The 14,497-nt window shown below is 42.4% G+C and overlaps 1 protein-coding gene across 2 annotated transcripts in view; it reads right to left on the bottom strand.

The window, feature by feature from the left end:
• Positions 1 to 606: 606 nt before the first annotated feature.
• LOC147117145 (STEAP1 protein-like) overlaps positions 607 to 14,497 on the bottom strand; it is a 50,590-nt gene continuing 36,699 nt past the window's right edge. The window contains exons 4-5 of one of the 2 annotated variants that reach the window (XM_085987879.1): positions 3,254 to 3,418; positions 607 to 2,568 (exon numbers count right to left, since the gene is read on the bottom strand). In XM_085987879.1, the coding sequence (XP_085844005.1) occupies positions 2,263 to 2,568; positions 3,254 to 3,418 (471 nt within the window). In that variant the 3' untranslated portion in view covers positions 607 to 2,262. The remainder of the gene's footprint in view (positions 2,569 to 3,253; positions 3,419 to 14,497) is intronic. The other variant, XM_085987880.1, reaches the window with a different exon arrangement.

Genomic DNA, 14,497 nt, shown 5'->3' with positions numbered 1-14,497 from the left:
CAGATGGGTTTTTATGACAATCTGAGCTTCATGGTCAGCAGTACTGATACTAGCTTTTTATTCTCTTCCAGATTTAATTAATTAACTGAATTTAAATTCACAAACTGCCATGCTGGGATTTGAACTTGTGTTTCTGGATGATCAGTCCAGGCTTCTGGCTTTTTAATCCAGTAACATAACCACTATGCTACTGTACCTGTACTTTCCCATTCAATACTATAAAACACTTAGCGATGTAAAATAGACAAGGGTAACTAAACATATTGTAGTGCATCATCTAATGTACATTTATGGTAAAAACATGCAAGCATAGAGTACATTATACAAAAAGAATCATTTCATGTATGCAAGCTAATGCATTTCACAAGTAAATACAATCAGACAGTAACTTTTAATGTAGAGGAATTGTCTTAGGCAGTGAGTCAATAGAAGGGTGACACAAGCTATTGAAACCTCTTGTTTGTGTTACAGTCTTAATGCATGTTAAAAAAATTGTTTTCACATCTCATCTGCCACCCCTGCATTGATTTACTTGGGGAGGAGTTCACCTCCCATGATATTAACAGTTACGTCAGTCAATAAATGTAGGGCCAGTTATAAAAATAATTCATTTAACTAGAAGGTTTATATTTTATTATTGAACCAATTTGTATTATAATTGCCCTATATTGATTACAAATATCACAATACAACAGGCATCAGGAAAAATGCTCCTTCAAAACAAAAGACAGGTTAAGTGATCATCTACAAAATATTACATCCTTATAGCTGCAGTGTCTACCATTTAAAAAAAATGCAGTGCAGTTTTACTACATTAAAAGGCACTATATAAATGCAAGTTATTTTCACAGTACTGCAGTGTCTTAGAGGAACTCATTAATAGAACCATTTTTGATATTGGCACAGCAATTAGCATTACACATAATTATTCAGTTTTGCATCGCTCAGACACTAACCACCTACAAATGCTTATTGCACCCTTAACCTATCAAAACATTTAAACAACATTACAACAAAAAAAATGCAAGACACTGAACAAAATGCTAAATATTTTCCATAGAGTAGAAAACAGAATTATATATGTATGAATTAATATTTTTCCACTGGTAGTTTCACAGAATCACAGAAACCCCACAGTGCAGATAGAGGCCATTTCGGCCCATCGAGCCTGCACCGACACATATCCCACCCGATCCCCGTAATCCCTACATCAACACATATCCCACCCTATCCCCGTGTATTTAATCCCCCTAACACTAAGGGTCAATTTATCATAGCCAATCAACCTAGCCCGCACATCTTTGGACTGTGGGAGGAAACCGGAGCACCCGGAGTTTAAAGTGACATTTTATTAACAACTACCACTAAATTGGGAATCCACATCAAGATCCACTGAAGATACAGATATTGGCAGACAGTATTTAAGGCGGAGTACTACTGAAAAATGTAATGCATCCAGCCAAGTTCAACTTCAGCTACAAAATTAAGAAAAAAACTCAATTCCATTACTTGGCAAAAAGTCTTCTTGAATAGCCACTTAACATCTAGTTGGCAGATTTTTGCCTTGAAAAACTTTAATATTGCACAAGTATAAAATAATAGGTAATTGGAATCCCACATATAGATTGACGTCAGAAAAAACAGCAATATACAGCATTAAGTTCAAGATTATGCATTTTTTTTAAATAAAAAAGACTTAATAAAAATTTTAAACATTTAAAACAATCAATATTTCTCAACATAACTGCACTAATACCCTTAAATGGCTAATTCTGGTTATGGGAGAATAAGTGCAATGACAAATCTCCTATAAAGTCATTTATTTTCTGGTCTATCCACGGAGAGTAATTGCATTATTTCATAATCAAACACCATATGATGTCAGGCTTCATTATTGTTGAAGAGTAAAAAAGTGTAATTCTTATTTGAATATATAGGTGGTGATGGCAGCTGTTAAAATCTGCAACATTTCAATGACCAGCTTGTATGCTGACTACTAAATATTTTTAAAACAAATGCCGGGTTACCTCATCTGTTGTACGGGAAATAAAGCAGCTTTTCTTTTTAGTGCTGTTCTATCACAATATTAGTATCAAGCTTTATATATTTAAACAACTCGATAAAAAACATTTAAAAAAGTAAAAACAGGACAAAATAAAAAATAAATACCCCACAAAGTGCACAAAAGGCAAACACTTGTTGTACATGTACATGGATCACAATATGGAATTGCAAGATTTACTCATTTGCACTATGGGGTCATTAGTGATCTTCCACTGCACACGTTAATCTTTCAGCAGTAGCCTCGTCTTCATCAGTATTAAGACTGGGATCCATTTTATATTTTGACTTCCATTCCCATCCTCGTCGAATTCTACCCAATCTTTTTGCAAGACATGGGAACAAAAATATGATTTTGCATAGCAAAACTATAATAGGCAGAAAAACTGCAATTATAAATGTCGGAGGTGTGTACCAGACATAGTACTTGAGCTCCACCCACTTTCTCCAGGCATACACCAGCGCATGAAGAGTACACAGGAATAATGCACAATATCCCATCTTTGACTGCAACACAAACATGGTATAAAAGTATTAATGCACTGCTTAAAGAAAAACACTTTTGACTTGAGTATCAAAACCACACTAGGGTACTGTACATACAAAATAACAATGCTCCAAGGGGAATCATAGCAGGAAAAAAAAAGTTTCAACAAGCCACTCTATATTAGTTTTCATTTATTACACCAGTTTGCATCATTAAACCCATGAAGTTGGTCAAACAAGTTAGAAACCAAAAACTTGTGCACACAATCATAGGATCTGCTGGTAATTTATGACCAAGTAATTTTAGCTGTTATAATACGGATGTTTTATATCAAAGTGTCCATGTGATGTTAACCAACATGGCTTTTGATTGCATACTACCAGGATAAACCTCTAGCTACATTCAATTGACAAGCATTGTGTTTGCCCTCATGTCCTGCATTGTACCTGATCCTGGGCACCCATCAGTTCTGCTCCAAGTCTGCTGCTTGGAGAGATTCACAAGTGGCTTAAAATAAAAATGTCCTACCAATCTTCTCTACTCTGTAAAGGAGAATACTTGGGTCGCCACCTCTCTGGAGCTACACTTGTAATTGGAAACTCAGCAGAATGATGTACAATCCCACCCATTTCCCCTCACCCCATGACTGCAGTGCTACACACGGATGCTTCAACAGAAGCCATTTTGTATTTGTTAAAAAGGTACCTGTATACACTGGAATTCTCTCCAATTCAATGAATTGTTGACAGAAGGAACTGAAGTCACAGCCAATATGGCAAGAATTGCAAGACCCAAAATTCCTAGAGAAACATAAATTTCCATTCTCCAGACATCATCCTCAATCCAGGCATTTTCTTTGTTTTGTTTCACCTGTTATACCAATATCCAATTGGAATAATTAATTATTTAAGACTAAAACATCAATATGCCATAATTAAATGTAACTTGAAAGTTTTTCTTCAAATTTAAATTCCCTATTCCATGCATGTTGATTATAAATTACTTTAAAAGTAGTATAGTTAATCAATTGAAATTTTGTTTGAAAGGGCAAATCCCAATGTAAATTCAGTGACCTTGGTGCCAGTTCTCAACCACAGAACCAGGAATTAATGCTGCAAGACTAAGTTCAGCCAAACTTGTAAACAGTCGGAGTTAAAATTAAAATGACAAATGCTAAAATCTGAAATAACAAAATATACATCATGTCCAGAGGTGGTGGTGGTGGTGGGGGGGGGGGGGGGGGGAAACATAAAAGCAGTTCAAAAACAAATGAAATGTGAATATTGTGCAATAAAAACAGAAAATGCTAGAAACACTCGGCAGGTCAGGCAGCATCCATGGAGAGAGAAACAGAGTTAATGTTTCAGGTCGATGACCTTTCGTCAGAACTGGAAAAAAAGCAGGAAATGGAACAGATTTTAAAGCAAGTTTAGGGGCTGGGAAATGGGGGAGGGGATGAAAGAACAAAAGGGAAGGTCTGTGATAGGATAGAAGGCAGGAGAATTAGAGACATTAAGGAGATATTCAAGGCAAAAGGAGATGGTAATGGGACAGGTTAAGAAACAAAGAATGGCTCTAGATGAAGTGTAAATTGCGCTGGCAGAATGAAAGACAGCTGCCATGTGGGAGAGAAGAACAAAAAGGCACAAACAAAAAGTGTGATTGTTGAACTCTATGTTGAGTCCAGAGGGCTGTAAAGTGCCTAATCGAAAAAGGAGGTGCTGTTCCTCGAGCTTACGCTGAGCTTCCGTGGAACAATGCAAGAGGCCGAGGACGGTGAGGTCTGAGTGGGAATGGAGCAGTGAATTAAAGTGACAGGCGACCGGAAGCTCGGGGTCCCCCTTACGGACTGAACAGAGGTGTTCTGCAAAGCGGTCACCCAATCTGCGTTTGGTCTCCCCAATGTAGAGGAGACCACATCGTGAGCAGCGAAAACAGTATACTAAATTGCAAGTAGTACAAGTAAATCGCTGTTTCACCTGGAAGGGGTGTTTGGGGCCCTGGACAGTGGGAAGGGGGGAGGTAAAAGGGCATGTGTTGCATCTCCTGCGCTTGCACGGGAAGGTGCCGGGCGAAGGGGAAGGGGTGCTGGGGGTGATAGAGGAGTGGACTAGGGTGTCGCGGAGGCAGCGGTCCCTACGGAATGCTGAAAGGGGAGGTGAGGGGAAGATGCATTTGGTGGTGGGATCACACTGGAGGTGGTGGAAAATGATCCGTTGAATGTGGAGGCTGGTGGAGTGAAAGGTGAGGACAAGGGGAACTCTGTCGTGGTTCCGGGAAGGAGGGGCAGGGGTGAGGGCAGAAGTGTGGGAGATAGAACGGACACGGTCAAGGGCCGTGTCAACCACTGTAGAGGGGAATCCTCTGTTGAGGAAAAAGGAAGACATGTCGGAAGCACTGGTATGGAAGGTGGCATTGCCAGAGCAGATGCGGCGGAGACGGAGAAACTGGGAGAATGGAATAGAGTCCTTACTGGAAGCGGGGTGGGAAGAAGTGTAGTCCAGGTAGCTGTGGGAGTCAGTGGGCTTGTAGTGAATGTTTGTCAATAACCTATCCCCAGAGATGGAGATGTCGAGGAAGGGAAGAGTCAGAGATGGATCATGTGAAGGTGAGGGAAGGGTGGAAATTGGAAGCAAAGTGAATGAAATTATCTAGTTCAGGGCGAGAGCAGGAAACGGCACCGATACAGTCATCAATGTACCGGAAAAAGAGGTGAGGGAGGGGACCTGAGTAGGACTGGAACAAAGAATGTTCCACATATCCCATGAAAAGGCAGGCATAGCTAGGACCCATGCAGGTTCTCATAGCAACACCTTTGATTTGGAGGAAATGAGTGGAGTCAAAGGAGAAACTGTTCAATGTGAGAACAAGTTCAGCCAAGCGAAGGAGGGTGGATGGAGACTGGTTGGGCCTCTGTTCAAGGAGAAGCAGAGTGTCCTCAGGCCATCCTGGTGGGGGATGGAGCTCTAGAGGGATTGTACGTCCAGTGAAAAAGAGGCGGTTGGGGCCAGGAAACTGGAAACTGTTAAAGTGGCGGAGGGCGTCGGAAGAGTCGCGGATGTAGGTGGGAAGAGACTGGACAAGGGGAGAAAAAAAGTCGAGATAGGAAGAGATAAGTTCCGTGGGGCAAGAACAGGCTGAAATGATGATGTCTACCAGGGCAGAATATTGTGCATTGTATTTGAAACTTGGCAGTCTCCATATTCCTCTACTGCTTATCAAATTGAGAATCTGCTCATTGAAAGGGTTTAATGTGGATAGTATTCCTTTTAGAATTTGAGTTTGTTATATTGGCTCAAAAGTATGCAGCAGTTACTTGGATCAGGCTTTTATCAAAATGTCACTAAGCAAATTTAACATGTTTCCTCTTAAACACACCCGACAAGTATGAAAACACTACAGTGGCCACATTCAGAACAAGGACTATTCCAACCTTCATACAAATACTGAAAAGATTCATTGGTTATAAATATGGTTTCAGTAGCACTACGGAGGTTGGAATAGTCTTGATGTTTTCCCCAACTCTTCATCATTGGAAAAGTGATCACCTGAAGAAGTGATCACCTGAAGTAGCTATGTTGAATGTTTCGCCACTCTTTTTCTAACTCTTTTACTCAGCAGGTCAACGCTTGATTGTTTACAAGGATTTTTTACTTGAAACATTAGTTCATCCTTTCTCTTTCCAGATGCCGATTTTCTAGTTCAGAACAGAAATCCCAATTCCTCTAAACATCCTGTTGAAGTTATGCTTAGCTTATCTTCCTTAGGTTATAATTATGGACAACAGCCAGCACATATAATCCAAGTACTATCCTGCATGGGTTGAGATTGTTTGTACAGTAGACGGTTTCATGCCTGCTGTATGTACTCACTTTTCTGTTAACTGTTCTACTTTTCTCCCCTCAATAAGAAACACTCACCTACCAGTGTTCTGGTCAAGAGCTGGCAAAAAAAAAGTTCAAGGAGCATCAAAGTTCAGGATTCAACTGTCAGAATGAGAGTCCAATACCACTGCTAGGCCTAGCAGGATACTAAACCAGCCAAGATTTCTTTATTTAGGAATGCAATATGCAACCTTGAAATGGCCTCCATGGGGTCAATTTTCATGTACATCTGGCACGCAGTGGGCAGAGCAATCGTAACACCTGCCATAGTCAGCGAGAGGCCCGAACCATTTTGATGGTCAAGCCACATTCAACTGGTAATTGGCTGTAAATTACAAGTGCTGATAGTTAGCTCATCATTGGTGGGGGGAAATGAGGAGGCAGGAAATCTAAGTGGGCCATCCATAGAGCATGGGCCTGCAACAAATTAAAAGGGTGGGAAAAGGAAAGAAGGAATAGCTGCCAGGCACAGGGAAGAGCAATTATGCTCATCCTGCTACCTCATGCCACCCAAAAAAGGGCCAATTTTTTAAATTATTGTTCCCAGAGCCAATTCCAGCAATCCCTTTAAGGGACACTGGTTCTGGCTGTTTCTCCCACTGTGTAGCTAGTGGGTCCAGCACTTAACAGTAGAAAAACAGCAAAGTCCCATCATCATAGAATCCCAATTTGCATTTCAAAATGAGGCTGCTGCCCATTTCTGGCAGGAGGCTAGCTGTCTGAATGAAGGCTCGCTCGGAAATGGCAATGGGCAGGAAGTCGTTTAGCAAGATCAAAATGACAAAAATAAGCTCGTGTCCCATCACTGATGAAAAATGGGGCGCCAAAGAGACCAAAATTGGGACCCATTGGTGTTGCACAGGAGCACACCAATGCTCTACACCAACAAGTAGTTAAATTTGGATTTATAGGCTTTCTCCATGACACGTTTCCAACCTCAGCATCATCAGAAGGTGGAGTTATGCTCAGGCCTGGCATCCCTTCCAAATGGGAGAGAATAAATAGCAAACAGTCTTCCAAAATTGCTCTTGGGCTCAGCCTGCTAATCTGCTCAAGAGTACACGGTAGAATACGCAGGTCACCTGCTAACAATTTAATGGCCCAGATTTTGCAGTGGCTTCGACAGGGCCCCTTCTAAAAGGTCCGGCAAGTTCCGAGTTTGCGCATGCGCTGCGCATGCATGAAAACCCAGAACTTGCAATGTCAAAGTTTGCCTTGACAGATCTACCAAACCAAAAGGCAGAGAGTTACTGCCCAGCAAATGCCAACAAAACCCTTACAGCTGGTAACAGCAAGCGTAAGGCCCGCTTTCACCAGCGTAAGGGTTAATATAAATTTTAAATTAAAAACTTTTAAAATAAAAAATGATGCACAAACACTTAAAATTACTTTATGCACTTGGCCTGGATCAAAATCTTTAAAATTATTTTTCAAATAATATTTGATGTACTGAAGGGGTGTTTAATTTAATTTGAAAATGGGAACATTTATTTTTATTAGAATTGTGCAAGTTCTTAAAATATTTGCGGATAACATTGCTTATTAGGGGATTCCGTCCGGAAATGACAGCAATGGAATCCTCCTTTCTGATTGGGATCAGTGGGCCAGGTCGTCCAGAGACACTTCTGAACCGGCTGCGACCCTGGGATCCGTAGGCCTTTACGCAGGCGTACAGCTGCAGGCCCAAGACCCGAAGTCTTCGTAGTCAGGGAGCCTGAAGGCTAGTTTATATATTTTTAGCGGGTCAGAGACATACCTCCGGAGGTACGCCTCCGATCGCAAATTCTGGGCTATTATTTTATTTTTATTTTTAAAAAGGAAGGAGTGAAGGAAATACTTGCATTTATATAGCACCTTATCTCATCTCAGTATACCCCAGAGCACTTCAAATTCTATAATTAATTACTTTTTTGATGTACAAAACATACACACACACTTAATCTTGGCCTGAATGTGCAATAGGTTGTGCAATAGGTTGTGCAGTACTAATAAAATATTCAGTTTACAATTTAGTGTTGTAAACCAAATTCCAAATTAGTCAAGAACAAAAGCATGGGATGCTAAAAAGGTCATTTGGCTCAGTAGGCCCAATGCTTCACAGAAGATGAACAAACAATATCTGGATAGATTGCAAAGCTGCGTGAGTGAATTCTCCAAACTGAAACACTTTTTAAAGACATAAAGGGACCGGTACAAATTAACCTGAAGTTAAACAACAAATTATGGTAAGGCAGTGTACACAAGGAATTTTCCAGATACAGCTGATATTACTGTTTGTTAATGATTCATTTGATGATAAAATAAACTTGTAGCAGTTACTATAATAACAAATTGTAACTATACTCAAGTATGTCCAAAATATCTGAATACCCACAAGGTCAATACTGGGAAGTTGGAGAGGCGGTGATAGTTTGCAAGGGTTGAGGGTGGCTGTTCTGAAAAGGAGGGGGAACTGTAGCCGAGGAGAGGGATCCAAAAGACCAAAGTAATAGATTGGAAGTAAGCCAATTTTGAGGGGATGAGAATGGAACTAGGGAAGGTAAACTGCAAAACAATTGTGACGAGAGAGATAGAACAGCAGTGGGAAATATTTAAAACAGTGATCAAGAGAGTTCAGGAGAAATATATTCCTCTAAAAACAAGAATAAACTAGCCAATAATGAAACACCGTGGATGAAGAGAGAGACCAGGGTAAATTGAAACTGAAAAAAAGGCAAAGTACATAGACAATAAAGGAGAGAATGACAAAAGGGAATACAAAAAGGGTAGGAAAGTAAAAAAAAAAATTAGGAAAGCAAAGAGAAACTACAAAATTAAATTGCCAAGGAATATAAAAATAGTAAAGTATTCTACAGACACATAAATAACAAAAGAAAAATCAGGATAGGGATAATGCCAATAAGGGATGTACAAGCTAAACTCGCAGGTAATGAACAGTGAAATGACAGAAATTTTGAATAGTTATTTTACTTCAGTATTTACCAGGGAGACTAACGAGGTGCAGAAAACACTGGTGGGAGTAGTATGCAGGTCCCCTAACATTAGTTATACCATTGGACAGAATATTAATCAAGAAATAGTAGGAGCTTGTAACAAAGGTAGTGCAATAATCGTGGGGGACTTTAATCTTCATATAGACTAGACAAATCAAATTGGTAAAGGTAGTCTGGAGGACGAATTCATGGAATGCATTCGGGACAGTTTCCTAGAATAATATGTCATAGAACCAACCAGGGAACAGGCTACAGGAAACTCTCTTTTTACCAGCACCTAAATAACCGGAAATCTCTTAACCGGCAAAATTCAGGAGTAGGTTCAGGTAAGTTTTTTCATATTAGTGGCTGTGTAACCGGGGTTCCTGGGTCTGTGGCCGTGTAACCGGGGTTCCTGCACCTGTTGCCATGCAACAGGGATGCCCGGGTCTGTGGCCGTGTATGGGGCTCTCGTACCTTAGTAAGTATATCTCTCTGTAATCCAGACTTTTTGATCAACCTGCACCACGCCGGTCCCATCGGTGCCAGATAAAAAAAAGTTTCCTGTATTTTAGATCTTGTATTGTGTAATGAGACAGGGTTAATTGGCAGTCTCATAGTAAAGGATCCTCTGGGGCAGTGATCATAATATGATAGACAAGTCACTCAAACTTTAGTGAAATTCTATGTCCGAAACTAGAGTCTTAAACTTAAATAAAGCCAATTACATAGGTATGAGGGGAGAGTTGGCCAAAGTAGATCGGAAAAATAGATTATGGTGGTAGATAAGCAGTGGCTAGCATTTAAAGAAATATTTCATAATTCTCAACAAAAATACATTCCATTGAGAAACAAAAACTCTACAGGGAAAGTGATCCAACCGTGGCTAACTAAAGCAGTTAAGCAATCTAAATGCATTAGATTGAAAAGAAGAATATAACGTGAAGACTAATAGTAAGTCTGAGAATTGGGAGAGTTTCAGAAACCAGCAAAGAATGACCAAAAAATTGACAGAAAAAATAGAATGAGAAAACTAGCAAGAAATATAAAAACAGATTGTAAAAGCTTCTACATGTAAAAAGGAAGAGAGTAGAAAAAGTTAACATTGGCCCCTTAGAGGCTGAGACAGGAGACATTATTATGGGGAATAACAAAATGCCAGAAATGTTAAACAAATATTTTGTATTTGTCTTCACAGTAGAAGACACAAAAAGCATACCAAAAATGGTGGGGAACCAAGGGTCTAACAAGGGTGAGGAACTTAATGTAATGAATTCAAGTAGAGAAAAAGTACTAGAGAAACTAATGGGGCTAAAAGCAGACAAATCCCCAGGACCGGACGGCCTACATCCTAGGGTTCTAAGAGGTGGCTGCAGAGATAGTGGATGCATTGGTTTTGATCTTCCAAAATTCCCTAGATTCTAGAATGGTCCCAGCAAATTGGAAGGTAGCAAATGTAACACCGCTATTCAAGAAAGGAGGGAGAGAGAAAACAGTTCGCCTGACATCAGTCATCAGGAAAATTCTGGAATCCATTGTTAAGGAAATTGTATCAGGGCACTTAGAAAATCATATGATTGGGCAGAGTCAACATGGTTTTATGAAAGAGAAATCATGTTTGACAAATTTATTAGAGTTTTTTGAGGATGTAACTAGCAGGGTAGATAAAGGGGAACCAGTCGATGTAGTATATTTGGATTTCCAAAAGGCATTTGATAAAGTGCCACATATAAGATTACACAAGAGAAGGGCTCTTGGGGTTGTGGGTAATATAGTAGCATGGATAGAGGATTGGTTAACAGACAGAAAACAGAGAGAAGGGATAAACAGGTCTTTTTCCAAGTTGGCAGGCTGTAACTAGTGGGGTGCCACAAGGACCAGTGCTGGGGCCTCAGCTATTTACAATCTATATTAATGACCTAGATGAAGGGATTGAGTGTAATGTATCCAAGTTTGCTGACAATACAACGCTAGGCGGGACAGTAAGCTGTGAGGAGGGCACAAAGAGTCTGCAAAGGGATATAGATAGACTAAGTGAGTGGGCAGTAAGGTGGCAGATGGGGTATAATGTAGGGAAATCACAGATCACAGAAACCCCACAGTGCAGATAGAGGCCATTTCGGCCCATCGAGCCTGCACCGACACATATCCCACCTGATCCCCGTAACCCCTACACCAACACATATCCCACCCTATCCCTGTAACCCCACGTATTTAATCCCCCTAACACTAAGGGTCAATTTATCATAGCCAATCAACCTAACCCGCACATCTTTGGACTGTGGAAGGAAACCGGAGCACCCGGAGGAAACCCACACAAACACGGGGAGAATGTGCAAACTCCACACAGGCAGTCACCCGAGGCCGGATTCGAACCCGGGTCCCTGGCACTGTGAGGCAACAGTGCTAACCACTATGCCACCGTGCTGCCTGTGAGGTTATTCACTTTGGTAGGAAGAATAAACAGAATATTTTTTAAATGGTGAGAAACTTTTAAATGTTGGTGTTCAGAGAGATTTGGGTGTCCTCGTGCAAGAAACACAGAAAGCTAGCATGCAGGTACAGCAAGCAATAAGGAAGGCAAATGGCATGTTGGCCTTTATTGCAAGGGGGTTGGAGTACAAGAGTAAGGAAGCACTGTGCACAGTTTTGGTCTCTTATCTAAAAGGAAGGAAATACTTGCCATGGAGGCAGTGCAATGAAGATTCACAAGATTGATTCCTGGGATGAGAGGGTTGTAGCATGATGAGAGATTGTGTAGAATGGGCCTATACTCTTTGGAGTTTAGAAGAATGCAAGGTGATCTGATTGAAACATACAAGATTCTGATGGGGATTGACAGGGTAGATGCTGAGCGGTTGTTTCCCCTGGCTGGGGTGTCTAGAACTAGGGGGCATCGTCGCAGGATAAGGGGTAGGCCATTTAAGACCAAAACGGTCACTCAGAGGGTTGTGAATCTTTGGAATTCTCTGCCCCAGAGAAGCTGCGGATGTTAAGTCTGAGTATATTCAAGGCTAAGATAGATAGATGTTTGGGGGCTAAATTCAGTTTCCTGCTCTCTCGACCCTATCTTTTCCCACTAAACTGCTGACCAACCAACTTAACTTGCTGGCCTCCATGTTATCAGACATTGTCAATATAAATCAAGTTAAATCACGTCTACAGCACAAACAGGCCATTCTGCCTAACTGGTTTACATAAGAAATAGGAGCAGGAGTAGGCCATATGGCCCTTCGCGCCCCCTAAGAGGGCGCAAATCAACTAGCGCCTGGGCCCAGTGCCGCTAACTCCTTCTGCATAATTCAGCGGGAGGTTAGCGGTGGTACTAACCGTTAGCGCTGCCGGCGATGACATCATCACCATGCGCAGCGCCCTGCTTGCACCCCGGCTGTAATAGAAACATAGAAGATAGGAGCAGGAGTAGGCCATTCGGCCCTTCGAGCCTGCTCCACCATTCAATGATATCATGGCTGATCATCCAAATTCAGTACCCTGTCCCTGCCTTCTCCCCATATCCCTTGAGCCTTAAGAAATATATTCAACTCTTTCTTGAATATATTTAATGAACTGGCCTCCACCGCCCGCTGTGGCAGAGAATTCCACAGGTTCACCACTCTCTGGATGAAGAAATTCCTCCTCATTTCAGTCCTAAACGGCTTACCCCTTATCCTTAGACTATGACCCCTGGTTCTGGACTCCCCGGCCATCATAAGCATCCTTCCTGCATCTAGTCTGTCCAGGCCTGGTGGCACCCCCCGACCTACCACCGGATGCTATGTCCGCCGGGGTCAGGGGGGGCCTACCTGGGGCTGAGGTGGTGCTAGTTAAAGGGGAGGTGGTGGGCAGCCATTTCTGTTGCTGGCTGCCTGCCACCACCTGCCCCCATTGCTGTCCCCGGTCCCCGTGGGGTGCCGGCTGCGCTCCGTGAGCCCGGCATTCCGAGTGCTGGGCTCGTTTGCCGGCACTCCCGATCCCTGGTGGCCCAGCTGGGCGCCGGGACGCACTGCGCCAGGCCCCTCCCCTTTAAATAAGGGGAGGAAGGCCTGCAGTACCATGGCGCGACGGGCCGCAGCGCCACATAGTGCCGTGATATTGGCTTGCAGCGCCCCAAGAGGGACGCGGGATGCTTCCAGTAGCACCCCTCCTCCCTCTCGCGGCGCTATCTGGGAAAATCGGCCGCAGGGGCTCTAACTTTTTTGGGGCGCTAGAATTAGCACCCCGGCGAATCAATTTTTACCCCTTGGACTCTAGGGGAATCAAGGGATATGGGGATTGGGCGGGAATGTGGAGTTGAATTCGATGATCAGCCATGATCTTATTGAATGGCGGAGCAGACTCGAGGGGCCGTATGGCCTATCCCTGCTCTTAATTCTTACGTTCTTATGGAAACCAGTTAGGCCGAATGGCCTGTTTGTGCTGTAGACATGATGTACCTTGATTTATAATGTCAATGTTAGATAACATGGAGGCCAGCAAGTGAAGTTGGTTGGTCAGCAGTTTAGTGGGAATAGGGTCGAGAGAGCAGGAGGTGGATCGCTTCAACTGGAAATGAGGAAGGAAACTGGAAAAAGACGTGGGATCAGGGTGGTTTGAACTTGGTGGGCAAGGGAAAGAAACAGAACAGATGGTAACAGGTCTTAATAACAAAGTCGTCCATAAGCTCCTTGCACTTGTTGTTGGAGCTCAGGGGTGAGGGAACAGAGGAGAGGAGTTGAAGAAGTCAGTTGGTAGTGGATAAAAGCAGCCAGAGAATATCCTTGCTCTCCAGGATGATCCTGGAGTAGTGGGCAGTTTTGGCAGAGAAGAGTGCGGCATAATAGTGCTTGATGTGGTGCAGCCAGAACTGCTGATGATGGCTAAACCGATTGTGTGTTAGATAGGCTAAAGACTGCATCAAGGGAACAAAGGTGGTGCTATACTGGGGGAACAACCAGGATGGGAGTGTGTAATAGTTTTACTGGGGACATAGAAACAGAGAAGATAGGAGCAGGAGTAGGCCATTCGGCCCTTCGAGCCTGCTCTGCCATTCAATGAGATCATGGCTGATCATCCAAATTCAGTACCCTGTCCCTGCCTTCTCCCCATATCCCTTG

This window comes from Somniosus microcephalus, chromosome 5 (assembly GCF_052327205.1).
Source record: "Somniosus microcephalus isolate GS21.2 chromosome 5, FLI_Smic_1.0, whole genome shotgun sequence".
Classification (NCBI taxonomy): Eukaryota; Metazoa; Chordata; class Chondrichthyes; order Squaliformes; family Somniosidae; genus Somniosus; species Somniosus microcephalus.
The sequence above is the reverse complement of the archived record's forward strand: the minus strand, read 5'-3'. Positions and strand labels throughout refer to the sequence as shown.